The 20,355-nt window shown below is 33.4% G+C and overlaps 2 protein-coding genes across 4 annotated transcripts; one reads left to right on the forward strand and one right to left on the reverse strand.

Moving 5' to 3' along the window:
• The first annotated feature begins 6,997 nt into the window (after positions 1-6,997).
• LOC11417595 (isopentenyl phosphate kinase) lies at positions 6,998-14,525 on the forward strand. Of its 2 annotated transcripts, none has more exons than XM_024783890.2 (12): positions 6,998-7,134; positions 7,441-7,665; positions 8,644-8,741; positions 9,481-9,523; positions 10,382-10,461; positions 10,587-10,643; positions 11,789-11,824; positions 11,910-11,987; positions 12,826-12,892; positions 12,976-13,029; positions 13,937-14,040; positions 14,122-14,525. In XM_024783890.2, the coding sequence occupies exons 1-12, from the start codon at positions 7,080-7,082 to the stop codon at positions 14,215-14,217; spliced, it is 993 nt and encodes a 330-aa protein (XP_024639658.1). In that variant the 5' UTR covers positions 6,998-7,079; the 3' UTR covers positions 14,218-14,525. The 2 variants fall into 2 exon arrangements, with proteins under 2 accessions (XP_024639658.1, XP_003613945.1); XM_003613897.4 differs by having other exon boundaries at positions 10,400-10,461.
• A 1,290-nt stretch (positions 14,526-15,815) lies between these two features.
• On the reverse strand, positions 15,816-17,773 carry LOC11413270 (eukaryotic translation initiation factor 5A-5). 2 transcript variants are annotated; one of them, XM_003613900.4, is made up of 6 exons: positions 17,581-17,773; positions 17,293-17,415; positions 17,133-17,189; positions 16,430-16,504; positions 16,268-16,310; positions 15,816-16,184 (listed from the first exon to the last, which is right to left on the reverse strand). In XM_003613900.4, the coding sequence occupies exons 1-6, from the start codon at positions 17,701-17,703 to the stop codon at positions 16,165-16,167; spliced, it is 441 nt and encodes a 146-aa protein (XP_003613948.1). In that variant the 5' UTR covers positions 17,704-17,773; the 3' UTR covers positions 15,816-16,164. The 2 variants fall into 2 exon arrangements, with proteins under 2 accessions (XP_003613948.1, XP_003613947.2); XM_003613899.4 differs by lacking the exon at positions 16,268-16,310 and having other exon boundaries at positions 17,581-17,772.
• Between the last annotated feature and the right edge of the window lie 2,582 nt (positions 17,774-20,355).

The following is a 20,355-nucleotide window of genomic DNA, read 5'->3' on the forward strand; positions in this document are numbered from 1 at the left end:
CATTTTCTAAGCTCATATCTCTATCATATACTAGATCAGATATCTATATTATCTTTTTCAGTATAACTATGTTGCAAAGTGGGAGAGATACATACACTATTGCTCTTTCGTAATTGTTTCTGGAACTAGGAATTAGTAAGGATTTTATTTTTTATTTTTTAAGAATGGAATTAGTAAGGATTTATGTTTCATTTACGATTATGATGTAAATATGACCTAAATTATGTTGTCAACCATCTTCCTTAAGAGTTGCTTCAAATGGTTTTTATTCTTAGTTTTTTTTTTTTTTTTTTTTTTTTTTGTATAAAAGAGGGCAAAAGCCCATTATTTCTTAGTTATTTACTTTGGGCAAATACTAATTGTTACGAAAACCCTAAAGACGAAACGCAAGAATTGCATTGTGTTAAGTTTACAATTACGTATATATCCTCCACTTCTTTCTATATTACCCTTTTACCCATGAATGGTCGGTTTAAAATACCTTCGTCAAAGTTCGTGTTTGCCGTGTTTCATAACGTATAACATAGCTCTTTACTTTGGTAACTTTGCACCAAGCAGAAGGAAATGTTTTCTTAGAAGCATTCTGTACGGAAAAAAGAATTCACATGTTTTAGATGTTGGTTCATTCATGCTCTATGTTTAGAGTGTTTTCACTTTTACTTATGAATGAATTTGCTTTTACCGTTCAAAAAATAATAATAATTTGCTTCAATAAACTTATGGAGTGTTGTGGGGATTAAAGAAGACGAACCATAATTAAATTATGAATTTTGAGAAAGAAGATAGTCAGATATGTGATTTTTCAACATGTCACTGGAGCGCGCATTTAATAGATAGATCTAAAAAGATGAATTTGTATAACCTTACAAAAATAAATACTCTTCCGTCTTAGTGAACTTATCTCAATTGGTATAGACATTGCATAATATATGCATGGGTGGGGTTCGAACACAGGACACCCCACTTCTCCACATTTAAAAAATGTGTGACCTCTAACCACTAGACTACTTGACAAAAAAAAATGAAATTCATCCTCATGTGTTGTATAGGTTCACAGTATATACTTATTACTCCTTCTGTCTCGTTTTAATAGTCACTTTAAAGTTTTGTGCAATTTTAAGAAAATGATTAGTTGAGTTGTTTTTAATGGTAAAATTAGTATCATTTATTAAAATATTTTTATTAATTTTAATTGTTGGAGTAGTTAAGCGAAATAAAATGCAATCCATAAGTGTATATATGATAATTATTGTGAGACGGGAAAAAATGATAATTAAAATGAGGTGAAGGATTTTAAACCCCATAAAGGATTTTTGGCATGATCTGAAGGATGGTGTTATGAGGTTCGTGTTGGAGTTTCATTGGAATGGGAGATTGATGAAAGGAACAAACTCAACATTTATTGTTCTTATTTCGAAAGTGGACAGTCCTCAAACTCTTAATGATTTTTGGCTGATATCTTTGGTGGGGAGTCTCTATAAAATGGTAGCGAAAATCCTAGCCAATAGACCGCGTCAGGTGATTGGTAGGGTTATTTCTGATACTCAGTCAGCTTTCATCAAAAACAAGAAGATTCTGGATGGTATTCTGATAGCGAATGAGGTGGTGGATGAAACACGCAAGTCGAAAAGGGAGCTTATGTTGTTTAAGGTTGATTTTGAGAAGGTGTATAACTCAGTGGACTGGGGTTTGGATGCAGTCATAGGTAGAATGTATTTCCCGACCTTGTGGCATAAGTGAATTAAGGAGTGTGTTAGTACAGTTATTGCATCCGTGATGGTTAATGGTAGCTTGAAAGGGGTTTGTGTCAAGGTGATCCTCTTTCACCTTTTCTATTTCTATTGGCGGCGGAAGGATTGAACATCATGATGAAGGCCATGGTTGATAACAATATACTTACTGGCTACAACATTGGCGCGTCTAATCTGGTGGCTATTTCTCATCTTCAGTTTGTTGATGACACTTTATTGATAGGGGGTAAAAGTTGGGTCAATGTTTGTGCTTTGCGGACTGTTTTCTCATTTTTTAGTCGTGTTTTGTTTGAAGGTTAATTTTCTTAAAAGCATGTTGGTGGGGGGTCAATGTTTCTGACTCTTGGTTGAGTGAGACAGCGTCTATGTTGAGTTGTAAAGTTGGTAAGGTCCCGTTCGTGTACTTGGGGCTGGCTATTGGTGGCAATCCACATTGGTTGTTGTTTTGGGAGCCTGTCGTTAGTGTGTGTTTCCACTGTCTATTTGATTTAGTTGTTGATAAATCAACTACGGTTAGGAGTATGTTTTTGCTTGGGTGGGGGAAGGAGGGCAAGCTTAGGTTTGGAGGAGGAGGTTGTGGGTGGGGGAGGAGGAGAAGTTAGTGGAGTGTAGGTTACTATTATCTGATGTTTCTTTGCAGTCTACCTTCTCAGATGCTAGGCAGTGGCTCCCAGATCCTTCAAGGGGGTATTTAGTTTGTGGTGTCTATGATATGCTCGCTACTCAGGAGCACCCGCTTGTGTGTTCAGATTTTATTTGGCACAAACAGGTTCCGTTGAAGCTCTTCATTTTTGCGTGGCGGTTGCTTCGTGGTCCTTTACTGACTAAGGCGTATTTGGCGAAGCGCGGTATAATTTCTACAACATATCGGTTTTGTGTAGTTGGGTGCGGTCACGAGGAGGACGTTCAACACTTGTTCCTCTCATGTAGCACTTTTGGTATTTTGTCGCAGCTAGTGCGATCGTGGATCAGTTTTAATGGTTTGGATTTTCAGGTGATTAGAGACCATTTTCAACATTTCATTTATTACACAGGTGGTCTAAAATTGCGGCAGTCCTTTCTTCAGTTGATTTGGTTACTGTATACTCGGATTGTGTGAAATGAGCGTAACAACAATTTATTTAAGCAGAAAGAAAATACTATTTTTCACTTATTAGAAAAAGTTAAGCCGTATTCTTTATGGTGGCTTAAAGTTAAGAAAGTCTGTTTTGCCTTTGAGACTCATATGTGGTGGTCGAGCCCACTTGTTTGTTTGAGCATCGGCTGATTTGTATCTGTTTTCAGGTGCTGACTTTGTAAATTCTTTGTGGTCTCTTTTGTACACTTTGTACCGAAGAGATTGTTTGTCGATGTTAATATATACCATTTTTGCTTATTAAAAAAAATGAGGTGAAGGGAGTAACGTTAGAAGTACATACGGTGAAATTTAAAATGAAAAAATCAAAGATAAAACGTAAATTTAGCAGAAAGTGAGCGCATTAGAAAGCTTGCATGCGAAAGGAGCTGCTAAGTCATTATTTTGTATGTTTCTTCTTCTAAATCTTTAAGAGCCGAGAAAAGGGCACTTAAGAAAGTCCCACATTGATAATCATAATTGATATGATGGTGTTTATAAATTATGAGGTGTTTTCTTTGTTTAGGTAATTGAATATGTATCGATGATACTTTGATTTTAACTTGATTGAAACAAATTATCAGCCGTGACAATTCGATTACCTTTTATTTTAATATATTACTTTTTTTAATATTATTATTTTATACATGTAACTAGTCACTTTTTTAAAATAAAAAATGGAGTATATTACCAATGATAATGGAACCTCCTTAGTATAAGATGTATTAAAAAGGCCACTTCAAAAACAATTAGTCAGTCATATATACAAAATCGGCCAGTCGATACCAAACATAACAAATGGTCATACCATCTCTGAGAACCATATACAAAAGAGGCGTTATTTGCCTTCAGCCACCAATAAGAATTATGTTTCACTTTTTCCATAAGAGCTATAATGGGAGTTTGGGCATTATTGAACAACCTATTATTACGCTCATTCCAAACTAGCCATACGCAAAGAAGCCATAATAGTTGAAGAAAAGATCGCCTCGCCTTCGAACCACCTAAATAGTGAGTAAACTGTATGAAATGATCTTGAATGCTATGTGGTTCCGCTCCTGAAACACCAATCCATAACCTGACATGCTGCCACAAAGACCCGAAAATGTCACAGCTAAGAAACAAATGCACTGCAGACTCAGCATTGCCACAAACTGTCACACACATGTTCGCCTCGGCCAGAATAATGCCACGATTCAATAGATTTTCTTTTGTCGACAACCTATTTTATAGCAACCGCCAAGCAAGAATAGAGACCTTCAATGGTACCTGCTTACGCCATATGAGATCCTCTATAACGTCAACGATATGGGTGACCTGCGAAGTGAGGAGTTGATACGCTCCACACACCGTATAACCCCCTCTATATCAGGGTACCAAATCCACCTGTAAGAAACACTAGGCTGCAAAATAATGTTGTTAAGTAAAAGCCTACACTCTGCCAACATATCCTCCTCCCAAACTGTAACGCCCTAGTTATTTATTTAATTATTTTATTATGTGGAGTATATATATATTATTATATATGATGTTTGATGATTTATGCGGAGTATATATATGCATATATTTGTATATATGTGATTTTTGGATGTTTTATGTGGTGCATTATTTTATTATATGGTTTATTTAATAATAATTAAAATAAGTATGAAATAGTAATTATTTTGGTGTTTGGGGAATTAATAGAATTTATTGGAATTAAAGGGAGTTAAGTATAATTATAAGGGAGTTACATTTTGGTGGGAGGTTAATACAGAGAAGTTAGAATTAGTTTTACGTAGAAGCAGTTTTTGGGAGAAAACAAGAGAGAACCAAGGAGGAACCAAGAGTGGACTTTTGCTGCACATTTCTTCTGCAATTTTAAGGTAAGGGTGGGGTTTACTCCAAGAATGTAGTATTAAATTCTGATTTTGTATTTAACAGGTTTTGGTGAGGAATTGGGAATTTGGGGTTTTATGTTAGAATGAGGATTTTGAAGTTGTAAGCATGTTTTTGATGTTAGAATTGGTTTCTGGTTGCATAGAACACTTAAGTATGTATCTGTAAACTGATTTGGGGAGTCATTGGAAGGAAAATGGGATTTTTGGGTAAAACCAGTTTTCTGCCCGTACAGAAGTTCATCGCTCGCCTCGCGAGCAGCTGTGCTCGCCATAGCGAGTGAGCAACTTCATAGCTCGCCTCGCGAGCAGTCCAACTCGCCATGGCGAGTAGCCCAGATTAAAACTTGATTTTTGAAAAGTTGTTATAAGATGTTTTGGGGATGGTTTAAGGTACCTAGAGGATATTAATGATGAATGGTGAAAGTTTAGGGTTAAAAAGATGAATAGGGAGCTTAGGATTGGAGTTCGAGTGAGAAAATGGCATTTTTCCCGAGAGCACCTGATTTTGCACTCGCCTTGAGTTCGCCTTGAACTCGCCACGGCGAGCTACTGTTTTTGTGAACTCGCCATGGCGAGCAGATGTGCTCGCGAGGCGAGTTGCACTGTTTCTGAGTGTTGACTTGCTTACATGATTAGTAGTGGTTGATGTCGTTGTATTTGGGCATGGTTATATATAATTATGCATTATTTTGGTTGTTTGAATTGCTGGATCGATGATTATTGATGATGGTTGAATGTATGTTATTTATTGAATCATACATATTATTATAGTGGAGTCACATGGAGTTGCATTGCATGGTCAGTTGTATGTAGATATACACAAGTAGGTCCATTGCATATGCATAAAACAGCGGTGAGGGCTTCGGTCCTGGAGTACTAGTTGCTCAACAGCGGTGAGGGCTTCAGCCCTGATGAATGCTTTAACCATTCAAAAGCGGTGAGGGCCTCGGTCCTGTTTGGTACCACATGCATATTGCATTTCATTAAGAAGTCTAAGATGGTGTCTTAGCAGTGGTCATGTCATTTGCATGAGTCTTGGTTGTTGATGTCAGTTATTTTCTGATGGATGATGTTGGTGTTGAATATGCATTTATATATATATTCATTGTGATCATGGTGTATTGTTGATATTGTTGTTACTTGTGACTTATACATATATTTGTTTACAAGATAAAGTGTTGTTGGTTAGGGTGTTAGATTCAATTGATGATTTAAATATCTATATTTATTGTTGTGAATCTCACCCCTTCTGCTTGAAAATGTTGCCCTTCCTATGGGTAACTTGCAGGTGATCCTGAGTAGTAGGTGGTGGCTCAAAGTCGTGTCTAGGGCTCTGATACGTGGGATGGGATTTATCATTTTTATTATTGTTGCTTTTCCTTTCCATGTATCAAATTTTGGAACTTATGGTGTGGAGCCTTTTGTTGTCTTTGAACTTTGATGTTGAATTATGTTAAGGCCTTTAATGCCATAGACTATTGTTGGATGTTCATGAGGTTATGGATTTTGAAAACTATTCCGCTGCTATGTTTTCATAAATGATAAGTTGCTTGATTAAATAGTTTTATTTTCTATTTAAGAAATTTTGAAATGACGTGTAGCATGCCCGTTGTGGAACTACTCTGATGTATATTTGCTATTTAATTGCTTTTGGGTAACGGGGTGTTACACAAACCCACAACATTCTCTTCCATCTCCACGCCTCGCCCCCTTCCTCCCAACCAAGAGCGAACATTGAAGCCACCGTACTCGACTTCTCAACCGCAAGCTCAAACAGACGACTAAACCTCCTACACAATGAAACATCACCTAACCACCTATCCCCTATCTTCCTCGACACCCTCTCTGAGAACCACCCGCCCTCATCATCACTTACACCGTCCTTAATCTTCGCTACTTCCCTCCACCAAGAAGAAATACTTCGGCCTCCAACCTCCCATCCACCTCACGATACCTCGCTGCCAACATCCTATACCACAACCCTCCTCTATCAACCAACAATCTCCAACACCACTTACCTAACAACGCTATAAGAATTGGTGCCTTTAATTAATTTTTCTTTCTCTGTTTCATAAAATTGTTAATTACTCTCTCAAAACTACTTATTCAATTTTATTTTTTTAAACAAGAATAAAATAAAAAGAAAAGGATATTATAAAATAAAATATAAAAAAAAATATTACTTAAAAAAATTGTTTGTACCAGGAACATATGAACATAAAAAAAAAAAAAAAAAAAAAAAAAAAAAAAAAAAAAAACATAGGAAGATCACAGGTGTTTGTTTACTTCTTCACTTTCCTTCTTCCTTTGACTCTTCACTTCCCTCATCCGCTAATGGCGGAAACACAAACTCCCTTCACTCAACCTATCCGCTGTATTGTAAAACTTGGTATCTCTCTCTCTCTCTCTCTCTCTCTCTCTATATATATATATATATATATATATATTAGTTGTATTTGAATCAAATCCATTATAGTTGTAATGTTGTAACCTATGAAGCACATTCACAGACACAGCTAATAATTTGAGATATTAGAAATGATTGTATCTAATCACACGTGTTAGTGTCGTGTTGGTGTCAGACACTCCCTCAACTCGAAGTGTTGGTGCTGTAGGCTTTAGTGTTTAACTATGAGGATTTTTTTATTATTTTTCTATTAGTGATGAAGTAAAATTATTTTGATGGCATATTCAGGAGGTGCTGCAATCACTTGTAAAAATGAGTTAGAAAAGATAAATGACGAAATTCTTCACAAGGTTTCGGAACAGCTTAGACAAGCAATGATTGCATCTTCTCAGAAGCCTCCTGGGATGGATTGGAGCAAGAGACCTGGTGATTCTGAAATCTGTTGTAATCCAGAAGAGTTTGGAGATGATTTTGATGCAGAATGTAGCCGTTTCATTGTTGTTCATGGAGCAGGTTCCTCGTTTTTCTTTTCAACTTTGAGTTAAAGATTATTGTTTGTTTAATGCAAATATTAGAGGAATTAATTATATCTTTGTTTATATTGTTATACCATGTATAAAGATGAATAAATGTTGGCGATATCATTAGTTATACGGGAGAGTTTATGAAAATATGTTGAAAACAGCTTACGGATATATCATAAGCTACTTTTATAAATTCTTCCAGATATTTATTTATATAAGTGTTAATGTCATAAGATAAGTTCAATAAGCACTTCCATATGCCCCGGTAATCCTTCAACGATAACCAATGGCATCCGTTTTATCCTTCAACTTGAAGGACCAATCTGATGTTGCATACACGATACATCCGTAGAGGATCGAAATGGTCATTTACCCTTTATTAAATGAAAGTCACCCAAATGGGTTATCGCTAACCAGTGTTTGCAATCAATGAACTTTTATACAAAACTATTTAAACAAAAACTGTATAGATATGATATTCTCGATTGCTTTGGCGGATGTAATCAACACTAGAATTAAGGCCTGTTTGGATTGAAGTATTTGAACTTATCTACTAGCATAAGCACTTTTTTGACTGCCTGGAATAGCTTATGAAAACAACGTATGACATGTTCATGATAAAAACAGCTTATAGCTTACGAAAACAATTTGACTTAATTTTATCTTCTGTCTTAGAAATAACTTATAAATAAGCACTTCATGATAAATGTTTATGCTATAAGTGCTCCATTAAGTTTTTTTATCCAAACAAGGCCTTAGCAAGTTTTTGTACTTGAAGTGCTTCACCATTTAGATTGCTTTGATGGATGGAGTTAACACTAGAATTGCCAAGTTTTTGCACTTGAAGTGCTTCACGATCTGGATTGTGATTTGTCAACCTTGGTTCACATTATATCTGATTTATCAACTAGATATTAATTCTTAATGATGAGCAATGAGTTCATATTAGTCTACGTGGTGCTCTCAGGTTCTTTTGGGCATTTCCAAGCCAGCAAATCTGGTGTTCACAAGGGACAGCTGAATAAACCTCTTGTCAAGGGAGGCTTTGTTGCTACGCGAATATCTGTAAGTAATCATTGTCAATTTTAAAAGATCTCTCCAAGGTTGACATTTTGAAGGCTAGTGTGACATTTTGACTGCTATATCAGTGTATCTGCCACCTAGGAGCTAACTGCGCCAAAATCAAGTGATGCTAATCAAGCTTAGTCTTCAATTTCACGATGAAGTTTCGCAACAATGTTTTGTTTTTTATTTTAATCACTTGTTTTCACTTTATTTTTTGTTTTCAAAGTTTTGTATAGAAAACAGTAAAACAGCTATTTTATGACTAGGATGCTTTTAGAAATCCTTCACTGGCAATGTCATAGCCAAAAGAGTAGTGTTATAGTATCATTATGTAGACTACAAACAAACATTTGTTGAAGAGAAAAGCACTGTTCTTCAAGGTTTACCAATCCAATAAAGAAACCTTATGAGTGCATGTTTGGATTGACGGTGAGCTTGATGAAATCACGGTGACACCTTGATTTTGTTGAAGCTCTAAACTTTATCTTTTTGCCGTAATCAAGATGGCACACTAGATTCCATCAAACCCACCTTCAATCCAACATGCACTGAATCTAATTGTGCACAGAAGGCAATGCATAATTATTTTAACTTTGAAAGGGGTAGAGAATTTGACTTTGAAACTGACTCAAAGTTCACGTTGTCCTAAAACCAAAATATAAAAAATTGTTTTTATACAGATTAGTTTTAGAATGAGGATCTCCTACATGCTTATTAGTCTATTTAATTCTAATTTCAGGTAACCACTCTCAATCTTGAAATCGTTAGAGCACTAGCCAGAGGTAGTTCCATAACTATTGCAATCTATGCTATTTATAATGCAATGCACAAATTTTCCTTGTTTGATCAAACATTGGTTATTTATCTTTTGTTTCAAGCTTTTCTTCTATCATGGTATAGTTGGTCACAAGTAACCATTTCTGTCATATCAAGATTTCTCTCATGTGGTTCTTATTTATTTCTTGCAGTTTTCTCAGTGTATAGCGTTTTGTTCAAGTTCTGTATGCTACAGCGCTAAAGTGATTGTATAGCCACTATTTAACTGTACATCGTACTAAATTGCGTATCGCAGAACAATAGTGGTTTGTTAAAATTCCACTATGCCGTAGTGCTATAGCGCCAATATTTGACAACACTAAGTCTTCAGTTATTTTTTATCACTATTTTGATTCTTTTCTATTTGCGGGTGGTTCTAATAATTGATGAACTTCACACTCTCCTATCTTTACTATTTGATGGAATATGGAAGTGAGGAATTCATTTTTTTTTATTCTGTTGTTTTTTTAACAACTTTATTTTGTTATTAATTTGAGCTTGAAAGAAATCCTGAAGATAAAGAAAAATGAACCAGTGAAAGTAAAATCTTTTTTTTTTGGAAATTATGCAGGTCATTATTCTCTTTAGAACTTTTTTGGCTTTTTTAATCAATAGAACACCCATAATCCACGAAAAATGGAGGATTTTGGCGACATATCTCTTCTCATCTTTGAATGAGGTGTTTATCTGTTAATGTAAGCTATGTGTTTTATTTTTAAAACTATCATTGCTCTGAAACTTAATACTTGCAGCTATCTGCTTCATTTCACCCCTTTTTTGGCTACAAATTATTTACGAGAAGTATTGAAATTCATTCTGTATAGATTTGTTTCTTTGTGCAGAGGGTATTCCTTCAATTGGAATGTCACCTTTCTCATGTGGATGGATCACCAGTGAAAGACATGTTAGCATACTTTCAACTGAATATACGTTGGATTGTATTTATTCATCAACAATGGATTATTGTCTGGCTTTGTCTTCTTTTCCAGATAAAGTTAACTACTCTACGTTCATATTCGACATGTGCAGGTATCTTCAGCCGATTTGTCACCTGTGGCTAAGGCTATTGATTCTGGTTTTATACCTGTAAGATTGAACTCTTCAATTTATATCACTTCTTTGAAACTTCTTAATAAATTTCAACAAATTTTCTAACCTTTCCTTGTTACATTTTATTATTTCTCTATCTTTCTAAGAAAAGTTATTTAGTAGTACCTAAACTGTTTGAACTAACTGAAAGCTAGTGAAAACCTTGGTAATTAAGGATCAAGCGGTCTTCATGAAAAAGTAGACTAGAGAGTGTGTGTGGGATCTTCCGTGCTATGTTCCAATTGTCACTAGTTTATTCAAATATAATTGGCTGTCCTATGCACACTGTAGTTACACGACAGTTTCCACTATATTATTCTTTTTGTATCGTCTGAAGCAAGCAAAATGACATAGATCGATTCCATATGATAAAAAAAAGGTCTTTCTTTTTATATAAATCTGAATGAAGTTAGTGTTATGCACTTCATGATTATCAATATCTTACTTCACATGCGAGTTGTATCTCGATTTGATGCTAAATTGAGCCCAATCGATATGAATCTCTAGTGTGTATCTATTTCAACATGAATCTCATCTTTAATCGTGATCATTATGATGAATCTCGATTCACTATGATGAATTCTGACTCATTGTAATGAAGTACTACCTAAACATCGTAGCCAACCACTTGTTTTTGTCAACTTTGTGTAACTGTTAAGAATCTAGAGTTTCATAGAATACGATGGAGACGGCTAGGGTTTTCAATATTGTCTCACAAATGCATAGCATGACTAAAAGTTACAAGAGAATATATAGTAAAACATAATGGACTCTACTAACTTAGAAACCTAAAGGGCCCAATAGCATAGGCCCACTAACCTATTATCAAACAGTAACCAACCACTTTTCTTTGGTCATTAGATCTATGACTTGAATTTTGAATTAATGAGATTCATATATAATATACTAGCTTATAATTTTGTTATGTCACTTGTTTTTACCTTTGTTTTTATTGACAATGTATCTTATGGTCCATCATAAGATTCGATTCAAAAAATATCTTCTGATTCATGATATGAATCTCGATCTGATAACCACGATGCACTTATGTTTCCCCCCTTTGAACCTTACTTTGAGGGTTCATATTTTTGTAATTGTTTTCTTCACTTGAAATGATGTAGGTTTGGTTGCAATTTGTCTAGGTCCTGCATGGAGATGCCGTGCTTGATGAGATTCTGGTAGAGACTCAATCTATTGAATTTGATTGTTCATTAATAACTAACTTTGTAGTTTTTGCATTAATATATATATTTTTTGTTTCAGGGATGCACTATTTTAAGCGGTGATGTCATCATAAGTCATCTGGCAGCATACTCAAAGCCTAAATATGTTGTTTTCTTGGTATCCTCCATGAGTCATGCATATATGCATTCTTATTCTTGAATTTCTGTAAAATATAATCTAAAGATAAAAGGTGATATGCACTGTCAGTGTAAACTAATTTTACATTGACATCTAATGAGAATCCAGTATTTTACACTTATTTTTAAAATACAGTTACAATATGGGCTTATGTGGTTATATGATGAATTGCTGTTGGATTGTGGTCTAAAACTAATTTACACTGACAGTGCACCTCCGTTAAACTCAATGTAAAACCCTTGCTGAATATATTAAGCCAAATAGTCTTCTTGCAAGTATTTAGTTCCATCCAAGTAATGAATATCTCGATTATCGATAATAGTAATATAGCTGAAGCCTGTTTAGCAAACAAAAGGTCTGTTTCTTTTAGCTTCCTCTGAATGTAAATCCCCGATTGTGAGAAACAAACAATAAACTTGCTGCAACTAAAAGTGTCTTGAAACCAGTGTTGTCAATTGCGGATCGCAGAGAATAGTAGTTTGTTCAAATTTCACTACACCATAGTGCTATAGCGGGGCTGTTTGACAACTCTTTGTACTGAATAGCATAGTGTGGAACAATATTAATTTGTTCAAATTCCGCTATGCTAAAGCGCTGCTTTTTGACAACACTGCTTCATGCATGCATATAATGTTATTTGTATTAGGTTAAATCTATTGCAGACATGCAGTTGGATTTTAATGTTGTATCAATATGCAAGATATATTCGCAAAATCACAATTTTGAAACCAAAGTTCTTCAAACAAAATCTATCACAACTGACATATCTCAAATAATAGATGTTACATGAATGTTTTCCATTAAGCATGAACGAAAGACAGATGTATATGGAGTATATGATCGCCCACCGACAGAACCTGATGCGATACTCTTAAAGGAAATTGGTGAGCACCAAGCACTTGTTAACTTTACTTTATTTATGGCCTATTCTATTCTCTTCATATAGCAAGTTTTTCAACTCTGACAGCTGTTGCTGAAGATGGAAGCTGGTCGGTCATAAAACCGAAGTTGCAGAACTCAAGTAAGCAGATTTAGTCGGTTTAGATTAACTTCTCAGAAGCACTTATAGTTATAATAAATGAAATATCGAAAGTACCTTTTGATGACAGAGTTTTCTGAATTACAATTTCTTGTATAAGTTGAAATTAATTTCTGTATCATAATTTTCTTAGAAGCTTTCTCATTTAATTTCTCTACAAATATCTATAACCTTATAACAACTTTTTAGTAAGGCTCTGTTTGAATAAACAACTTAATTAATCACTTATAGTGTAAGCACTTATATATAAGTTCTTATGTATAACCTTTTTAACAAAAGGTAAAATAAAGTCACAAGTTTTTCATATAAGCTATAAGCTGCTTCATAAGCTATTTTGGGGAGCTTATGGAAATAAGCTGCAAACAGCTTATGACACATAAGCTCTTCCAAACAGTCTCACTAGACAAGTGTTTATCTAGGTGAAGAATTACAAACTAATTTTAACTTAGAAGCTCCTATAAGCTAGAAGTCAATCTAAGCTGAGCTTAGAGTCTTATACAACATTGTTCTCAATGCAAAATATGTGGATGGATGTCCAAACTTTTAAACTTCAGTTTTGCTGGAATGGAGTGTGAATCGATTATAACTCAGTAGGATGAAACTATATTACTGAAGTTCAACAAAAAGGTTTGAGCGATCTTGTTTTCATTCATAAATCACAAGTTGCCACAGTAGCACGCCAAATCACCATGAGTCCGTGAGTAGGGGCATGTAATTTCTAATATTTTGCTATTTCTCAGATGTCATAAATAAACAATTATGATAAGTTTCTATGTTGGCATTTTGACTTTTTGTTTATGAAGTTACTAACTTAATGTGCAAGCTTCTATTGATTATGTGATTTGAATGTATGGATTGAATTTTTCTGGCATGTGATAATTTTCTACAGTTGAGCTAAGTGTTGCGGCCCATGATACAACTGGTGGCATGAAAACCAAAATCTCAGAAGCTGCAATGATAGCGAAGCTTGGAATAGATGTCTACATTGTAAAAGTAATAATATCTGTTTGTTATGTGTCATACATTTGTCTTATATCTTAGAGCTCCTAATGAAAACATGTAGCTGCATTTCAGGCTGCAACAAGCCACTCACTAAAGGCCTTAAATGGAGATCTTGGAAGCAGCATCCCAGATGACTGGCTTGGAACAGTCGTTCGTTCATCAAGATAGCCATAACCGAATCTTCTGCACAAGTCGGTATCATCAAGAAGTAATGATTTTAGAGTCAAGAATTCGAGCGTTAATTGTTATTGTACTAACAATTACACGTATGTGAGGACTCTCAGAAACAATCACTTGTCATATTACAATGATGTTCTCCATAGAATAAAGATTGACAGTTAAATGAATTATTGTACTGAATATCATTTGACATTTCCGATTTTACTGTGTTCGTTACTCAACTCTGACTCAACCTTGATGTACAATTGTTCTGTATGCATGATTGTTATTTTGGCAACTTTGACATAGTTCTTCTATCCATTGTCTCTTTTACATTTTAAGTATAAGAACCTTACATTTATTTTTACTTTGTTGTTTGTTTTGAACATTCTGTGCAGAAGATAGGGAAAAAAAATCAGTAGTTTCTATTCAACTTCAAAAATAAAAGTAGGAACAAAATAATGTTGTGTTTAAAATTGAAAACATGCTTTATTTAGATATGACCACAACATGGATTAATAGTCAAATGTTTATTGACATACAAGATCCTCATTCCTGAGATGAATGTAGAGCATGTTTGTGACATGTTTTTTACTTACTCATACTGGATTTCTTATTCGTTTTGTTTTACCGATATGCCACAACACTTCTCCTTTTATAGCCAATGAAGTATACTAAAAAATGAAAATACAACTATTCATACACATGTTATTATTTCAAGGCATACTTTTATAGTTTGCTTATTTTACTTGTACCACACTCGTTTAAAGACATAAGAATCGCATTATTGGATTTTTATATTGACTTGTTTGGTGTCACGTTATTGGTGACATTGAATTGAATTGAAATGATATGACATGTTAGTTATGACTTTTTAAGAGTCTAATGAGTCACCAATAATGTGACATGTGAGTCAAAAGTCCACGACCTTTTAGTCAAAAGGCGAGTTTATAGATTGATGAATCAAAAGTCTAAGACATATGCATGAATAATTATGTTTTCGTCTTTTAGTATACCTCCTTTACTATAAAAGGAGAAGTTTTGTAACATATTGGGTTGAAGCAAAACGAATAAAAAATTCAATGTGTTTATAGGTAAAAAAAACATGTCCTAAATTTCTCTTTTTTTCTTTTCTTTTCTGAAAGCTCTAGTTATTATATTCATGTCAGTAATTCCTCTATATAGATGCAAGTATGCTCTACACTCGCCTCATAAATGACGATCTTGTGTATAAGAGAATACAATACTGTTGTTCCATGCAACAATCCTCTCTATCATGAGTGATAGTTTTAATTGTTGGTCTATGTGTTGGGACTTTTGTTTGCCTATGGATGGTTGTTTGGTGTCTCGACCGATAATTCAGTTAAGACTAATCTCATAATATGTGAGGCTCCCGATGGCCTTGAATCATCTTATGCTTAGGACGGCCTTGCAACCGATGGCACCATAACCACAACCGCAAAGGATCCAAATCAGGTTGACACTAGACATTTAAGATTATAGAAATTCAGGAAACAATGAGTACAGAATAAGGGATCAAAGTTTCCTTTTCTCCTTAACAAAGCATAAAATTTAGCTGCAACTAAGAAATATCAAAATGGAGAGAATTATAGAAACGTTAGAGGGTCTTATATTAGCACATAATTAATGTTACTGGCCAGTAACCAATGTAACTTCTTCACAACTTATAACAGACTTGATGGTTCAAGTATTGATCTTAGACCACAAAAATATAAGTGGTCAAAGACTCAATAAAGTTAACCATTACCATATCTTGTAAGAATTTGCACAAATTTAGATTGGTCTTTTTACACAACAATCACACACAAATATTAAATATATCTTCTCCTTTTCAAGAAGCATTCATGGATTTATTACTTGGGGCCAATGTCCTTGAGGCCACAAATCTGCTCCTCACCCATAGCAGACATGACAGACACAATCAGATCTTTACCTTCACCAAATCCATCCTTGATCTGCATGACAAAATTTTGAATCAGTACAACGAGGTGCAAATTATAAAAGTCGACAATCTCACGCCAATTTTCATTACTAAGACCTTGTTTGATAATGTGTTTGCAGCAAGCTATTACACAACTTACCTGCAGATTAAGATAGTAACAAACTAATAACAAATTATTAACCGATTACATCTGTAACGAATGTCATGCAACTATTCAACACAACAAGCAAATGTGGTCCAGATTATCGACAAACTAACCTGCGAAAGCAGAGTTTCATCGGTAGGAAGCTTAAGGTCATCCTTAGTACCACCACTCTCAGTCAGCAAACTCACCTAATATCATTGGAAAAAAAAAATCCCTAGTTAGCATTTAATTGAAAAGAATCACACAACCCTAAGTTCATGGTACAGGGCAACAACTTATCAAACAATTGACCAACTTATTAAACATTTAAAAATCACTAACAGTATCACTCTTATTTTCAAAAGCCATATCCTCAGTACACTTATTAACATGACTCCAAAGAAAATTATACAGATTACCATTTATCCGGCATTTTTTTTTATACAGATTACAATTTATCTGGCAAAATATAAATCACATCATATCAACTTTAGGGTATCAAAATCTTATAGGTTTAGATCCTGTTTGGATAAACACCTTAATGAAGTGTTTAGTTTGTATAAACTATTTTTGTGACAAGAGATAATATAAAGTCAATTTATTAGAAGCTATAAACTGTTTTCATAAGCTATCTTGAAAAGCTTATCGAAATAAGCTGAAAACAACTTATGGACACGTCGCTTCTTCAAAAAAAAACTTATGGACACGTCGCTTCTTCAAAAAAAAACTTATGGACATGTCATAAGTTATGTCCATAAACTATTTTTAACAGTCTCACGACTATAATAAGTTAATCGAAAAATAAGAAATCAAGAGGTAAGTTGTGAGTAATCTTACAAATCCATCCTCTGAGATATCAATGAGCTGATAATCAGTGCGATTAACATGAGGAACCTGTTGTAACCACACAAAAAAAAAACACAATTACTGTAGTTAATTAATCAATTAACCAAATATAAAATCCAAATCAAAAAATAGTATCAAATGAAAATCATACATCACAGTTATGAGAAGAAGGAACAATATCTTCAAGTTTTTTGCCAGTGAAGATATCAATACCAACAAAATGACACTTTGCATGTCCATGCTTTCCAGTTTTAGAAGTTGAAACTTCAACTACCTATCTCCAACACAAACAAAAACCATAACAAATAAATCATACATGATTTGATTAATCAATCATACAAAAAACTGAAACAATATCAATATATTTCAAAAAGTCAACACAACATGGTGCAAGTAAAAATGATCAAAAATGAAGAAAAAAAAACATAAGAAAAGAAACCTTGCAGGGTCTGTTTTTTATAACAATGTGACCATTTTTGCGGATTGTACCAGCTTGTTGTGGATATGTCTTTGATGCTCCAGCATCTGCTTTGGACTCAAAATGGTGTTCCTCGTCTGACATGTTTCACTTCTTTGTTCTTCTCACGCAATCATCATGTTTTTGTTTTCTCGTTTTCTTTTATAGACATTTTTGTACCATCATGTTACATCCTTTTTATTCCCACTTTTTTTTAGTGATAATTATTCAATCTCACATCCAATCAATAATCATGGTGTTTATCTTTCTTTTATTTAGTTTTAAAAATATTTAAAAATATTTAACTATTTATTTTGCTAAAAAAAAATATTTATTTTTGTTTTCCCATCCCATGAGAGGTGATGCTTAATTTAATTTAGTTTTCATACACTATTAATGTAAAGAAATTTGTACGAACAAATCACAATTATTCATGTGTGACTTTCAAATTAATAAGTTGACTATCATTGTTTTTAGGGTTAAATATGTTTTTGGTCCCTATAAATATGTCAACTTTTCGTTTTAGTCCCTCTAAAATTTTCCTTCAACTTTTAGTCATAATAAAATTTTCAATCTTCATTTTTGGTCCCTCTTTTAAAGTAAACTCATGTGTAGAATTCATATTTTTTAATAAAATTTTCTAGAAAAATTCAAAATATTATAAGAATCGCTCAAAAAAAAAATTAATTTTTTTTAACAAAACATGAATTTAATATGAATTTTTAGATTTGTTCCGGTTAAAAATTCATATTTAATTTGTGTGTTGTTAAAAAATTATAATTTTTTTTAGAATATTTTACACATTTCTGCACAATTTTATTAAAAAAATACAAAAATTAAATTAAAAATAGGGACTAAAAGTAGTGATTGAAAAATTTATAGGGACTAAAAGTTGAAGGAAAATTTTAGAGGGACTAAAACAAAAAAATGATATATTTATAGGGACCAAAAACATATTTAACCCTTATTTTTATAGGGGAATTTGGCTGCCATTATTGATTGATGGTATAAAAATTAGAGTGGTAAATTATTATTTTTTTGTTACATAGTTTGTCCTAAAAAAGTGATATTAATTACTTTTAGATAATTTTTTTGACAACCTTTTTTCTTCCCTTTTTGAATAAAAATAATAGAGAGAACAAGGGAGAGATAGAGAATAAGAAGAACACATGGTCATGTATCTTAATCAAATCCCTTTTAATAAAAAAGATGCATCTTTATCATATAAAAGTCCTTATAAAATAGCATCTTTATCAAGATTTCGTTAAAAAAATCATTATCAAGATATTGTCAAAAAAAAGTTGTATGACAAGGAGGTCATAATTCGATACCGTTTAATAAATAACAATCAACATTTTTTTTTTAAAAAAGCTAAAATAAATTATATTAACGCAATCAAATGGTCTTCCTAGCATTAGGTGTGCTAAGGAAGAAACACCAAAGTTCAAACAATATATGTACAATAATTACAAGTCACCAAAAGATAAATAGAAAGAATAACTATTAACCAATGTCTAATTCGCAAATGGACTAAGCCACCAACCATGGTAGTTGGAGGGAAGAGTAACATATTTTCCTTTCAACCACGTAAAAGTCGACGACTTTATTTTGTCCGCCACTTACAATATAGAGGAGTTTTTGTTCTTTCTTTCCAAATTTCCTACACTGTTGCACACCAAATAACCTGAATGATGAACCGCCTTGACTTGGCGGCTCCCCCAATGTAGATAAACGGGTTAAAAAGACTTGATGCATCACAAGACATAACAGTAGCAACATCAATCCACCTTTGTCATTTTTAAAAACAAATCAAGATTTCAATTGATTGAGTAGTTAGGAATTTATTTACTAAGAAATTTAGTTTAATTTATTTACTAAGTAATTTAGTTTAAGGAATCCAATTTTTTTTTTACAATAACCCTTTTTAAGCTGGATAGGATGATAATGAATGAAGAAATTATCTCTAAAGAGAAATGTAAATATTTTTATAAACTATTTCTAAAATATGATCATTTTCAAAATTTTAGCGAGTATTATTGATTTATATTGGAATCTTCGAAGTGACTAAAAAGTAAAACAATGAACTCAAAGTTTGTTATTTTTGACAAACTCAAAATTTGTTAAGACTTACGATGTATTTATAATAAAAAAAAATTGGTTTGTTAATTAATAATAGATATTACTCACTTTACCCTCAAAATGAATAATTTAATTTAGGAGAATCATAGACTCAAGTCATATAATTTTTTTTTTATAAACCAGGTATCCTCCTCGCGCAAGACTAATCCCTCGAGCATTGTGGGATTCAAATGAGCGGCAAATTCTCCCTAAGAGTTTTAACACTGCTGCATACCCAAGGCTGGATTCGAACCTAGGACCTTGATTAAGCTAGAAACCCGTTCTATCTCATCTAAGCGCTCTTGAGTAGAATTATTTTTTATTTATAAAGGCATCTTGAAAAATTATTTATAGAAAAAGTAGAATTCCTATAATTTTTTCAAACAAGAATTCTCAAATAAATAAATTAATATTGGGTAGCGTTGAATTTAAAGATTGAGTTAAACACGTCTCTTATAAATTGTTTTGCTTTTCTTGTTTGTCTCTCAGTGCAGCTTTGAGTCTGCGTTCTTAAAACGCTACAACCACAAACCACCACGTGGAACTCCTGTCGGAGAACCATTATTTGGACATAAGTGTTCTATAGTTTTAGAATTCAAATAAAAAATGTAATCAGATTCAGCTGGAATGTTAGATCTC

The sequence above is a fragment of the Medicago truncatula genome, chromosome 5, assembly GCF_003473485.1.
Source record: "Medicago truncatula cultivar Jemalong A17 chromosome 5, MtrunA17r5.0-ANR, whole genome shotgun sequence".
Classification (NCBI taxonomy): domain Eukaryota; kingdom Viridiplantae; phylum Streptophyta; class Magnoliopsida; order Fabales; family Fabaceae; genus Medicago; species Medicago truncatula.